This window comes from Microtus ochrogaster, unplaced genomic scaffold (genome assembly GCF_000317375.1).
Source record: "Microtus ochrogaster isolate Prairie Vole_2 unplaced genomic scaffold, MicOch1.0 UNK26, whole genome shotgun sequence".
Lineage (NCBI taxonomy): Eukaryota > Metazoa > Chordata > Mammalia > Rodentia > Cricetidae > Microtus > Microtus ochrogaster.
The window spans coordinates 826,106-840,323 of NW_004949124.1; the positions used below are offsets into that span (position 1 = coordinate 826,106).

At 43.2% G+C, this 14,218-nt stretch overlaps 1 protein-coding gene across 2 annotated transcripts in view; it reads right to left on the reverse strand.

Moving 5' to 3' along the window:
* The window catches only part of Ttc27 (tetratricopeptide repeat domain 27), a 131,087-nt gene extending 129,165 nt beyond the window's left edge, over nucleotides 1-1,922 (reverse strand). For both annotated transcript variants that reach the window (XM_026789696.1, XM_005367932.2), the window contains exons 1-2: nucleotides 1,647-1,922; nucleotides 1,091-1,268 (exon numbers count right to left, since the gene is read on the reverse strand). In XM_026789696.1, coding sequence (XP_026645497.1) covers nucleotides 1,091-1,268; nucleotides 1,647-1,746 — 278 coding nt within the window. In that variant the 5' untranslated portion in view covers nucleotides 1,747-1,922. The remainder of the gene's footprint in view (nucleotides 1-1,090; nucleotides 1,269-1,646) is intronic.
* Nucleotides 1,923-14,218: the final 12,296 nt, after the last annotated feature.

Sequence of the window (14,218 nt, forward strand, 5' to 3'; positions counted from 1 at the left end):
GCTAACAAACACGGGACAGTAAAAGAGCAGCCTCTAGAAGGTTTAGATTTAACCAGTGTGCAGGCATCCTAACTGAAGAAAGGTAAACTGAGGGTTCCACGATTAACACACGCAGTTCTCTAACCTCTTCAGAGATAACAATCTGAAACAGAATAAATGAAAATGCCAGCATCTCTCAGTAACCTGGAAACAGCAGGAGTCAAGTTATGCCTACACGTTAAAGAAAATGAGCCACCCCCTTTAAAGCATGCGCCTCTTTCATCTTGGCCCTTCAGAGACAGAGAAGCAGGTGGATCTCTGTGAGTTTGAGGCCAGCCTGGTCTACATGGTGAGTTCTAGGACAAGGCTACATAGTGAAACAAAAAACAAGAAGAAACATAAAAAGGAAACAAGCTGATAGCTAAGACTTATCAACCTAAGCTTTGGGAATTTTCGCAGTGACTACCAAGCATGTGTCATTCTCATATACAAAACTCATTTTGATCCTACATCACTGTCATTTTTCAATTAGGAAGATCTTCTGAGCTAGAGACCTTACGTTACCTTACTTGGAATATCATGAGTCCAGGTTTACCAATTGCTAAATAGCAGGGCTTATGGTGGTGCCAAGGTGCCATAAAAGTATTCAAAATTTGGGGGTGGCTGGAGAGATGGCTCAGAGGTTAAGAACACTGGCTGTTCTTCCAGAGATCCTGAGTTCAATTCCCAGTAACCACATGATAGCTCACAACCATCTATTATAAGACCTGAAGCCCTCTTCTGTCATGCAGGCAAAACATTGTATACATAATAAATAAAATCTTTAAAAAAAATAAAAAATAGAAATTAATTAATTAAAAGTTTATTTACTTACTTGATGCATATGAGTGATTTGCCTGGGTGTATATATGTGTACTACATGTGTGCCTGGTGCACATAGGTGTCAGAAGAAGGTGTTGGATCCCCTGGAATTGGAGTTGTACAGTTGTGAGCCACCAAGTGGCTGCTGGGAATTGAACCCGGGTCTTCTAAACCTGCTCTTTATCACTGAACCATCTCTCCAGCCCCCTGCAAGTGTGTTTCTCTGAGAAAATTTCAAATACAATTCTACCTTTCAATTTCTTCCAAATCCGTCGAGCAATCCAAGAAATTTACTATCTGTTTCTCCAGGTAGCTGTCAATCTTTTCTTCAGCCACCGTTGTTGAATTTAAAATATTTTGGGTCACTGAATGTAAGAACATGCCCTCATAGCTCCCTTCTAACAGCAAGTCCAAGAAAACGCCAACATCTGTAATAGAAGAAAATCGGTCCGGTAAACCAACAGAATTTAAGTGTAAATGATAATCCATTACCTAAAGTTTCCTTTGCTGAATGAAGTCCCACGTTCAATATTCCCCACAGGAGGCCAATCCAAACACACCGGTTCTCTCATGATTCCCTAGTTCATACTTGCCTCAACATTTTACAACCGCAATTTTTTTTTTCTGATGAATTCTCTTTACCTGTCAGTCCTAAATTACACATCAGAACTTTCCCAGATCACCAGATCTCAGATCATCAAACAAAACTTCCTCCCTCCTGACATCCCCTCTGTATCCAGGGCTGCCACCCCATGCCCTCCCAGCTCTGGTGCGAACCTAACTCCCCGAAGGTGCCGCTCTCCCACCTGAGCCACAGATGCCCGCCTGCTTCCAGGACAGCCGCTCCGCCTCCGTGGAGAAGCCTCTCAGAAGCGCCAGCTCCGGCGTCCACATCCCTCCCGGCATCACTATACCCAAAACGGGGTGCCGCGAGGGTCCCACGGGGCAGGAGGAAGCGAAAGGAGGAGGGACCAGAGTCGCCGGCGTCTAGTGGCCACAGGTACCGTGAAGACACCCGCAAGACTAGCGTCCCATGTGAGAATACAGGTACATGGGAGCAGCCATGATAGCAGCGCGGGGCATACTGGGAAAACATACCCACGCTTCTAGGCGACCAACCGGAGACTCGGTTGTGAGCATGCGCAGAGGATATAATCGCGGCTGGCGGCGGGAGGGGGGGGGGCTTGGAAATGGGTGGAATTGCGTCGTCGGCCTTGGTCCTAGTGACTGGGGTCGTTTCTAGGTGGGGAGATAGAGGTTAAAAGCAAATTCTGCGTGCAAACACTCAACTATCTGAGGCAAAACCAAGTCCTTGGAGGTTAATACAACAGAACCTTCCAAAAAGAATGGGCTGGAGTAAAAGGGTGGTTCCTCATCAAACCCAGCTTCATAACTTTTAACCATAGGTAATCTCATGAATTCTGAACTCCAAAGTTCAGCCCCTAGTCTAGGGTCTGACAAAAAATTTGTCCATTAAGTTTATCCTCCGTTAGGAAGTTGGGGACTTTCTTCAGTAGCACTGCTGAGAACAGTTTCTTATCCACTGGTATGACTAAAAGTTCTTTAAGGTCTTCTGTCCTCCTCCAATTTAAGACAATCGTGCAGGTGCTGGTTACTTCCCACTGTTTTATTTGGGAATGGGGGTGGGAGGTGCCATGTTGACTCCTCAGTGGGTATATGCTTCTTCACTGTTAATTCAACGCTAAATGGTCGCTCATCTTAATCAGCCAGCCATCTTCATCACGAGATCTGTTGATGGATGTGGAGTACTTCACTGACTTCAGTCATCTCTCATGATCGGAGCTCACTGGCAGCCTTCACCCTCTCAAAGCTCCAACATTAGACTTTTTTTTTTTTTTTTTTTTGGTCCCACTTTGAGGCAGACTACAGTAAACATCTCACAGAGTTTCCTGTGCAGAATCGCTGACTCCCACGGTTCCAATACCATTCTTCTTTGATATGAATTCATGTTTTGGGGATTTATGCACTGACAGCACAGCAGATTCTGTGAGCCTCACTCCAACAGCCGACAAGGTTGCTATGAGCAGGAAGCCAGGGAGCCTCCACACTGTGATGACTCTTCCAAGTCCACCCTCTGTTGCAGCAGCACTACCTAGAGAAAGAGAAAGCTCTGGGAGCAAGGACTAGGACCAGGCATGGCCCCTGCAGCCTGACACCTGAAATGGGAAGTGCTATCCCAGACCCAGGAGGCAGCTCAGGCTAGCAGTTCCCCACAGGAAAAGCTGAGCTGTGGTGGCTCACACCTTTAGTCCCAGCACTTGGGAGGCAGAGGTAGGTGAATCTCTTCAAGGACACCATGGTCTATAAGAACTAGAAATAAGCACTTGGGCAGCACGAGGGGGATGTTGTCAGGAGGAAGCCAATGCTTCTTTTTAATTAGTGGGTTCTAATTTTTTTTTTTACTGATAAGTAATTCTTACCTCATCCCTCTTCTCAGAACCCATAGTTCCCTTACACTGCTGAATGAAACAGGCAAGCATAGGTGACAGTTTAGCAACCTGGAACTCCACTTGGTATGGGCTATGCACACACCCCTCTGCTAAAAATAAACTTGATATCCTGAGACATTTACCCACTCATACAAGTACACTCTCCTCTCCAGATAATGCACCTATCCTGCACTGAGCTGCATGCACACCCTCTGTGAGCAACAGAATAAGTTTCTGCTCCCCATAACAATCATCAGACATAGACAGATTCTATTCAAAAGTATTCTCAGTATCTTAGTACTATGCCTGAACTAGTTTAGGGTTCAAGCACAATAAAGTAAACTTTGTCTTCAAAGTGAACTTATAGGGAACTCCCCTATTGGCCATCTTATGCATATTCATAATTGGGCTTGAATATGATTAAAATCAAATAATATGGATGGGCCATGCACACTAGAGGAATGGTTATATAACAATCTGTCAATCAGAGTAGAGACCCACACAAACAATCACCCTTAGTATCCAACTCTTCCTCCTCTTGAACCCTATAAAAGAAGTTCCAAAGAGTAACTGGAGCCTTTAAGGACCTTCATTCCTGTGGCTCATTGTCAATCATGACAGTATATCTCTCCCTTTCTGACCTGTCCCATGAGTTTGCCTTCAATAAAGTTTTTCTTTGCAAATCTAAGTAAGCCCTTATTTCAGTCTGTTGAATAAGAGACCAAGAACTTGGAAACACCTGGCCCAGACTGCAGCCACCACTAACAAAGCCAGGGTTACAAATGTATTGCAGCATTCCTAACTCCCGTCATGTCCCTTAATAAAGCTTGCATTTGCCGGGCGGTGGTGGCGCACGCCTTTAATCCCAGCACTCGGGAGGCAGAGGCAGGTGGATCTCTGTTAGTTCGAGACCAGCCTCCAAAACCACAGAGAAACCCTGTCTCGAAAAACAAAAAAACAAAAAAAAAAAAAATAAAGCTTGCATTTAAGACTGGTATGGTGGCACACACCTTTAGGCCTAGCACATGGGAGGCAGAGGCAGGCAGACTTCTGTGAGTTCAAAGTTGGCCTGGTCTTCATAGTGAGTTCCAAGACAACCAGAACTATGTAGAGAGAGTCAAAAAATTGAAAACAAAAGAAGGAAAATAATAATAAAATAATCATTTTTTAAAAGTTTGCAAGCCGGATGTGATGCTACCTTTCCATAATGTCAGCACATGGGAAGTGGAAGCAAGAAGAGCAGGCATTCAAGCCTGGACTACATAATGAATGAGGCCAGCCTGTGCTACATGGGGTCCTGACCAAAAAAAAAAATGTTTGCAATTATCTGTGGCAGTGCTTTCAAAGCCCCAAACTGAAAACAATCCAGATGTCCCCCCATGGCTGAATAAAGAGCTGTGATAGAGCCACCCAATGGAATAGTGAAATGGTGTGCAGTCATGTTCCGAAGCATCAGACATGTAGCAGAGAACAACTTCCAGGAGGCAGTGCTCTCCTCCCACCATGTGGGTCCCAGACACCGAACTCGGGGGTTTTCAGTCTCGCCAGCAGGCACCTTTACCCACTGACCCATCTTTCTGGTCCTTGATGATACTTTGTAAAAAAAAAATTATCTATGTAAACACATATGTGTCTGTGTGAGTATCTGCCAAGTGCGTCCTGGTGCTAATCACAACCAAAGGGGGTGTTGTTTCTCCTGGAGTCACAGGCTATGAGCTGCCCTGTGTAGGAACTGAACTCAAGTCCTCTGGAAATGCTTTTGACCACTGGACCATCTCGCCTATTCCTTGATAATGTGTATTCAGCTGGTTCAAAAATAGCTCATCTTAGAAGTGGGAGATAGGGGCATTAAATTGGACACCACATCTCTTACTTTAATGTCACATTAATGTTGGACTGCATAAATGACCAGATAGCTTATCAACTGGGTATGAAAATAATGTGGATGGAAGTTTCTGTCCCGCCTGGTCTCACAGCTGTTAAGTGCCAAATAAACACAAAGAGGCTTATATTAATTATAAATATTTTGGCCTGTTAGATCAAGTTTATTTATTTATTTATTTATTTATTTTGGTTTTTCGAGACAGGGTTTCTCTGTGGCTTTGGAGCCTGTCCTGGAACTAGCTCTGTAGACCAGGCTGGTCTCGAACTCACAGAGATCCGCCTGCCTCTGCCTCCCGAGTGCTGGGATTAAAGGCGTGCACCACCATCGCCCAGCCTATTAACTAGTTCTAACTTAAATTAACCCTTATTTCTTATCATCTATGTTTGGACATGTGACTTGTACCTTTTCTCAGTAAGGCATTCTCATCTTGCTTCCTCTGTATCTGGCTGATGACTGTATCTGCCTTTCCCCTTCCCAGAATTCTCCTAGTCTGGTTGCCCCACCTATACTTCCTGCCTGGCCACTGGCCCATGAGCATCTTATTAAACTAATACGAGTGACAAATCTTTACAGTGTACAAGAGCATTATCCCACAGCAAAATAAAGTAATGATGGTTGTACCATACGCTCACGTTCTCATTGTGAAGGAATCAACACCTCTCTAAATCCCGCCTTCCACAGGTACTCATCTCCACTCTCTACAATTGCATTCCCTCAGCAATACACTAATACAATTGGAGGGAGATTATATAACAAAAAAATTAAAATCTTTTTGCCTTTTTGGTGTATTGAGAATTAAACCTGGAACCTTCCACATGCTAGGCAAGTGCTCTACCACTGAGCTATATAATCTGCAAATAATAGGGCTCAGAGTCTGGCTTAGTAATAGAGAGCACGCTCTGTATTAGCAAAGTTCTGGATTTAATCTCCAGCACCACCCCTCACAAAGCATCTTAAAAAGCCCTTGTGGTGTGGCAGAAAAGGGAATTTAATTACTGAGCGTTTAACTCTCTGTCACATTGTTGAGCAAAAACATTCCCGCAGCTGCACCGGGTCTGACCATCCCTCCTTTGTTGTTCCCAAAGTGCTTCTCCTAGGTGAACATAACAGTCTTAATGCCAGCCCCAAGGCAAAACGAACTGTTGTGTAGGACCATTAGGCCGTTCCAAGACTATGACAGCACAATGGCCCATATCCCCTTACGAAGATTACAAACCCTGTAACCATTTCCAGTGAAAAGGCTCTAAGGAAAATGTCCCTATGATACAAGCTTAATAACCAGAGTGGTCATCAAAAAAGTATTCCTTCACGTTGGCTGATGAAGTGAATAGGATAGACTAACCCTGGGGACATTCAGAAAGTTTAAGTTTCCTAACACAAGGATTTATGGGTAACAGACTAATGAGTAGCATATGGATAATAAATACCCTTCATTCTCCTTTGGGCCAAAGGAAGGGATCTGGGACATTGCTAACATTTCATGCTGTGTCTAAATTTATACCACAGAGAAAACTGGCTGTGGAAAGTAGACACAGGGAAGTCACCGCATCTTGTTTTCTTGATTAAACCTAGATGTTTGCAATGTGTCTTCTTCCTGGTCCCTGGAGATTCTTCGCAATATCGTTGTTTGTTTCACATCCATTTGATGTCTGCTGTCCAGAAGCCTCAGTCCTTCCACACAACAATTGTCCAGATAGATGACTCCACAAATGACTGGAGACAAAATTAGATTCATTGCGCTGCTCAACAGTACAACAAAACCAGCTATCATAGGCAAATGCATTATCTAAGGTAGAATTAACCACGTTTATCAAACCCCGTTGTTAAAGCTTTTAATGAATTTTTGGTGATTGATGGTAGGGGGCTGGAGAGATGGCTCAACAGTTAAGAACACACCGCTCCTGCAAAGGATCTGAGTTCTGTTCCCAGCACCCACATATGAGGTCACTCATAACTACCTATAGCTCAGTTCCAGGGCACTGACACTGTCTCCCAGCCCCTGAGAGCTCCTACACTTATGTGTTGCACATATGCGTATTTAGGTGCACACACATACACATGCTTAAATTGCAAAAGCAAAATCTTGTCTTCTTGGTTGTGGAGCCTTAGCCTTTAACGGTTAAGCCGCCTCTCCGGCACAAAGGGAAAAATCTTAGAAACCAAAATAAACATTCAGAGCAACTTAAAAAAACCACTTCTCTATAACACATTGACAGGTAGCCATCAAAACAAGTTTTAGAGCTGTGAGTAACTGCCAAAAATGAACATGTTTTTTAAAGTCCACTTTTTAAAATCTGGGACAGACTCCCTTAGCTACACATGGCCCTGAATGTCAGCCAATCAACAATAGCCTCACCCAAGGAAAGTCCTATTACAGATGAAGTTAAATGCTTATGCCTCTAAATCTACCAATACTTGAACCCCAAACCTTATGTGTGATTAACAGTATGTTGTTCAGGGAGAGATTGCACAGACCCGCATAATTTTCCTTTCCTACAGTTAGCAATAAATTCAGTTCTTCTTTTAGTTACTAAATAGGGGTCTTGTCATCCTTAGACAATATATCACTGAGTATCAGGCTGGGCAGTGTGATGAAGCGCTCTGCAATACATCAGTGTTTTCTGCTCGTGCTGTGGGAGGAGGGATTTGATATACTCAGGAGGCCTCACAAAGAGGGCTGGGGTCTGTGCAAGATTTTCACCAGAGTGTTTCCAGGCTGTGTGCCTGTTTCCAGCCAAAAGGGGAATGTTTCCATTTCCATGGCTGTGAATAGCAAACACGAACAGAAGAAGGAACTGTTGTTTGAAAGTGTACCAAACAACTTCAACACAAAAGGTAAGAGAAAAACCCAAGTAATAAAATCCAGCTGTGGCTGATCTTGCTCCAAAAATACAAGTCTTAGCAGGGTGTTCCCATCTGATACGCTGTTTAATGCCATATATAATCCTGAAGCCTTATTCTAGAGGCAAAGCAAAGTACAGTTTCCTGGTAGATAAGCAAATAAATGACAGAACTGGAAACCAAACGTGTCAGTGAGATAACAAGTCGTGGGTGTTGGTATTCCTCAAATCTCAGAAATCATTAGAAATTGAGGATTCTGGAATTCAAGACCACATGGACAATATAGTTGAATAAGTCAGGGGAAGGAAATCATGCGGTCCCACCTTCCCTGAGGATCTATAGGCAATGAATGATTGCTGGCAGAGGGAGAAACATGTCTTTGGTGGTGTGGCCACACGTGAGTTACTTATGCTTTTATAATCAACCCCATTACACTTATTGAGACACACACACACTAAAGTTAAGGAAGAAGTTTCATGGTGGTGGTGCACACCTTTAATCCCAGCACTCCAGAGACAGAGGCAGGTGAAGCTCTGAATTCAAGGTCAATCTGGTCTACAGAGTGAGTTCCAGGATAGCTAGGGCTACACGAAGAAAGCCTGTCTCAGAAACATCAAACAATCAATCAATACAAACAAGAACAAAAAAGAGGAGGAGGAAGAGTAGTTGGCAAGAGGAAAAGGATCTTCAAGAATGGGAGGGGACCAGAGAGGGAGTGTAACAGGAGTGAATATGGCCAAATGCATTATATAAAGCTATGAAATGTCATAATGAAGCTTATTAGATATACATATATAATATATATACACATATGACAATATATGTATGTGTATGTATATATATATAAAATAAAAAACATTAAAAGAATAGGAATTGTCTAAGCAACCACTAACAATATGTTTCTATGCCCTCCCTGCTTTTAAGAAATTTGCATGTTAATGAGTTCCTCAAACATTCATCAACATCCTAGAGTCTGAGAGGAACAGAGTAGCAGAACCCAGTCCTCCTGAACAAGTTCCCTCTTTTTCCACACAACCTATTGGGTATGGACAGATCCACTACAGGCTCCAGGTGGTGACTGCTCTGAACATTTGTGTGAAGTGCTCCATCAACATCAAATTAAGTTAGTTAATGTGGCTCATGTCCAAGTTCACTGGAAGATGGAATAAATGGAGATGCTATCTGTCCAGCTTGTACACAAAGCTAAGCAGGGTCTCAGAGTTGCTCAACAAAACCTTCTACTTTAATTTTTTTTTTTATTTCATAGGCCAAGCGGTGGGGGCACACACCTTTAATCACAACACTCAGGAGGCAGAGGCAGGCTGATCTCTGTGAGTTTGAAGCCAGCCTGGTCTATGGAGTTCCAGGACAGCTCCAAAGCTACACAGAAAAACCCTGTCTTGAAAAAAACAAAAAGTTTTCATAACACTTGTCTACTTTCCATTAAATAGAAAGCAATCATTTTCTAAAGTCACTTGAAACACGCTGTAAAGAGCAATTCAGGTCATGTGAACAATACAAAGTTCACATAACTTTCTTATGTAGGGTTGAATTGGTTAAGTGTTTGACCAAAAGGTACTTTGAAACTTGACTATGGGAGCTGGAGACACAGCTTAGCAGTTGAGAGCACTGATGGATCTTGCAAAGGAAATGGGTTCAGATCCCAGCACCCACATGGGTTCATGACTGTGTGTAACTCCAGGGGATCTAACACCCTCTTCTGGATTCTGTGAGCATTGCATGCACAAGATACCCAGATATAAATATATACATACAGGGGAAACTTGTCTGGTCTGGATGAGCAAATTTGTAACTTCAGCCAACTCTGTGCAAATAAGGATAATCAGATATACAGTATCTGTCCATTTAAAAAAGTGCTTTTTTTGGTTGTTTGTTTCTCTGTATAGCCCCAGATGTTTTGGAACTCAGCGTGTAGACCAGGCTGGCCTTGAATTTAGAGATTCACCTGCCTCTGCCTCCGGAGTGCTGGGATTAAAGGTGTGCGCCACCACTTCCCAGAAAGAAGTGTATCTTTAAGGATGGTTTACAGAGTCAGAGAAAAGTCAGAAAGTTTCCTCTGCTCTCAAGAAAAGTTACTGTGAGCAAGATGTTAAGGCTTAATATGTTTGTATGCTTCCCACTACCACCATAGAAACTTGAAATTCATTATTGGAAGGGTTTCAACTATGTTTAGTGTTTAATTAGGGGCAAGAGAGACAAAGCATGCTTTTCTTCCCTCGGGCTGTTTCTAAACACAGATGGTGCAAAGATACTGAAGCTGCTGGGATTGGCCAACAAGTAAATTCACAGCCGCCTTGATGTCAAACAGTTCCTGTTTTCCTATTACCCAAGATCTGCTTACCCATTCTTAGCTTTCCCAAACTCCTACAGTGTCTTGATTTTAATGCCTGTTGCTGTGATAAAAACAGACTGACAAAGGTAGCCTAAGAGAAAAAGGGTTTGTTTGGTTCTTAACTATCATGTTGCTGGGAAGGCAAGGAGAAAGACTTGAAGCACACAACGTCTAGAGCAGAGAGCAGTGAATCACATGAAAACCTGATGTTGCTAAGTGGGCTTTGGGGACAATGCCACCCACAATAGGTGGGTCTTTTCATCTCTATTAACATAATCAAGATAACCCTTGCAGACATGACTGTGGGCCAACCAGATTTAAACAATCCCTAGTGGAGCCTCCCCTCCTGGGAACTCCAGAGTGTGTCAAATTGACAATTAAAAATGATCATCAGTATGGTTTTACTAATTCGGAATTAAGGAAAGCTTTGTTGGAATGGAAAATTTCAGCTGCCTCAATAGAGGTAGAATAAACACAGCTGAGGGGGATTTCAGTGCGCAGGCAGACATGAGCGTGTGGTTCATCCTAGCTGTCCAAAAGGAGTGTGAGGGGCGCGCCAATGGAATCAAGGGGGGGACTCTGGAGGTAAAGATCAACAGCCTATTCCCTGTCTCCCTTTCTTCCTGGGAGCTGACACACTGTCATGAGATCAAGTGGCCATGAGCAATTTCAAGGAGCAAGCACAGGGGTCAGGACACAGATGCCAAGAACTGGTAAAAGTTACCAGTTGGGTGTTAGAGGTTTCTTTGGGACCAAAAAGCCCATGGCTTCCCACCATAGACAGAAGTAAGATTTTCTAGAGCTGTGATTTCTCCTCACTGTGGAAAGCACGCGTGGGAACTGTCCCCCTGCCTCACAGCCCGAGGTGACCTTTCTGGCTTAGAGCCTCAGCTAGCTTTTAGAGTCTGAGAACTTGCTGCTAAGTGGAAGATTCTTGAGGACACAGTTGGGAGCTTCTGAACGAGGTAACCTCCTCACATCTTATCAACTAGTTCACACACTGTAGGACTTTACCAGAAAGTCCGATGAAATTATCAGTGGGAATTAAGATCCCCTTTCCTTGGGGAAGATTGGAAGTGGCTAGCTTTGCTAGCTCCTCCTTTGCTAGATCAACAAAGAAAGAGCTTAAGCTAAAGGGAAAACTGCCTCATTTGCGGACTGCAGCTACTGCTTCAAGGGGGGAGAGAAAGGCAGGCGGGTGTGATGAGTCTAGGGTGGGATGAATCCAGCATGGTCTGCTTCTGAGGTTATCTCTAAAACAAAGCAAAAACAACAGGACAAATGCTTGCACAGTGTCCAGGCTTAGGAACATTCATTCTTCAAGGGCTAGTTGAAGTAAGGGAAGCTGGAATGGGCACAGGTAGGTTAAAGGAGTAATAACTGAATCTTCTAAAAACTGCAAAAGGCTACAGAGACGGCACCCGGCAGCTGGGTTTGTTGGCTTTGTAGATGGCAAGGTGACATGAGGTAGGGTTAAACTAAAGAACACAACTGGTAGAACAGAAGCAAGGCTGAAGATGAGAAAACTCCACAGAACAGAGAGAAGAGGCCAGGAAGATTGGGGGAGCAGTAACCTGGAGACCCCGCTGCACAGAGAGCCCAGAAAAGTCTATAGCTGCCATTGTCTTGCTGGATACGCCCATGGAGACGAGAGAAATGAATGAAACACAGTGCTGACATTGTACACTCTTCCTGCACACCTGAAGTGGGGCCCCCATGAAAGGAACATAGGCAATACTGGAGCCCATGGAGCACTGCACAACCACATTCAGGGGCTAATGCAAGAGGAGTCAGAAAATATATCTTCTGTCCAGGGATGACGGGTGGTGCAGACGCTTCGGGACAGCATCTACAGCTGGGTGCATCCAAAGCATGGAAGCCGAGAAAGCAAGGTTGAGTTTCCTTTCCACATGGCCTGGATGTCCCTCTACAGTCTTCCTATTATCCATATAGGGCACGGCAGATGGGGGCTGAGAGAATGGGAGCTTGGAAGTCGTTTGAGCTTGCTTCAGTTCAGCTTCACACAGGCTTACACCAACACCAAAACCAACGCCAGTCAAAAAATACACAAGATTTCTCTGCATTAGGAAATTCATCCAAAACAGTAAGCAATTAAAATCACAAAGGAAAAAAACATCAATAATTTCGTAAGATAAAGCTCCCATGACACAATCAAAACAAATATTAAGGCTGTCTGTGGTGAGTCCACAAGTATTATACAGTAAATGTATAGCTGACAGACCTATTAGACTAATCCACACGAAGTGTATACATCCACATCCACATAGAGAACCCAGCCAGCAGAGCTGCAGGAACACTTACCTTTTGGAAAAGTTACTGTAAAATCTGTAAAAACCTTGTGAAGCCATGATTCTTCCCTTCAAAATGGGTTTCAGTCCCAAAATGCCTCAACAGTGTAACTTCTGTTCTGGCAATGGAATGACCGTCCATGAGGCCTTAGAGCAAAAACATTTACTCTTTGTTCTAACACCCAAATTTACATGAAGTCAATCCCCCACAATTACCTTTGCTAACAGGTCTGGGCATGTGTGAGGCCAGGGTTCAGGGACATTTAGTGGTTTTATCTAATGGTTTGAAATGACAGGTATTCCCCTTCGATGCTGGCCTTTTTTGGGTGGTGTTACCTGTTCTGGAGCACTGCTTTGTCAGGTTCTACCTGCTTTTTTGTGATTCTAAAATGCATATTGATTATTGGTTTTGCCTATGGAAATTTTAATCATGTCTGTAAAAACTAAAAAAAGAAGGGGTGGGGATTGCCCTTCTTTTTCTCTCTGCTTCTTCACCCAAAGGAATAAAGAACATGTAGAGGTAATGAACTTGAGTTAATACATTTACCCTCAGATCTTCAGCTGCCATAGACATCCTGTGCTCTGAACCCTGAGGGGGTGCTGAGGCTAGTACTCTAGGGCCCCCAATATTGTCTGAGCAAGATATATACAGATGTGATAAGAATGGACACTCCACTCCACAAGCAACTCATATGTATTTTACACACACTGAGATGCTAAACCAAAACATGTAAAGGGTATAAGCTTACAAACGAAAGAAGTGAAATTTCAAAAAGTCAAGTGGTTCATAAACAATGTGGACAAAGGAAGAATAAGACATGTTTGGTAATTAAAATGTCAGATTTAAAGTTTAAAAATTTTTTTGTCCAGGGCCTAGAAAGATAGTTTATCAATTAAGTGTACTTGTTGCTCTTGCAACAATAGAGCCTTGGCACCCGTTTCAGATAGCTCACAACTACTTATAACTACAGTTTCAGGGGATCTGATGTCTTCTTCTGGCTTGATGGCTCATGCATGCATTTGTAACCCTAACATCTAATAAATAAATCTAAAAAAAAAAACCCCTAAAGTATTTGAGAACGTCCAAATTAACCAGGCATTTAATGATAAAATGTGCATGATATAGTTCAAAAGTTTGATGTTATATGTAGAAACAGAAAAATTCTAGATATACAAAAAAAATTCACATTTTATGTTTTTCTATTTTCCCAATTTTCCTGACCATAATGATAACACTGAAAGCAGAGGAATCTGAGGCCCTGCCATGCTCTGACGTCTGTCAGACTGGCAGGAGCATGAGTACACTGTAGCACTGGCCATCCATGTAATGACCTACCAGAGCATTCATTAAGATTTTTGTGTGTTTATATGTGTGAGGTGTATGTGGAGACCAGAAGAATGTGTCAGATAAGAGTGTGTCAGTGTGGTTGTGAGCTACCTGACTTGGGTGATGGGAACCAAAGTCAGGTCCTCAAGAAGGGGAGCAAGAACTCTTAACCAATGAGCCATTTCCCCAGGCCCCTAGAGTCTTAAGATTTTT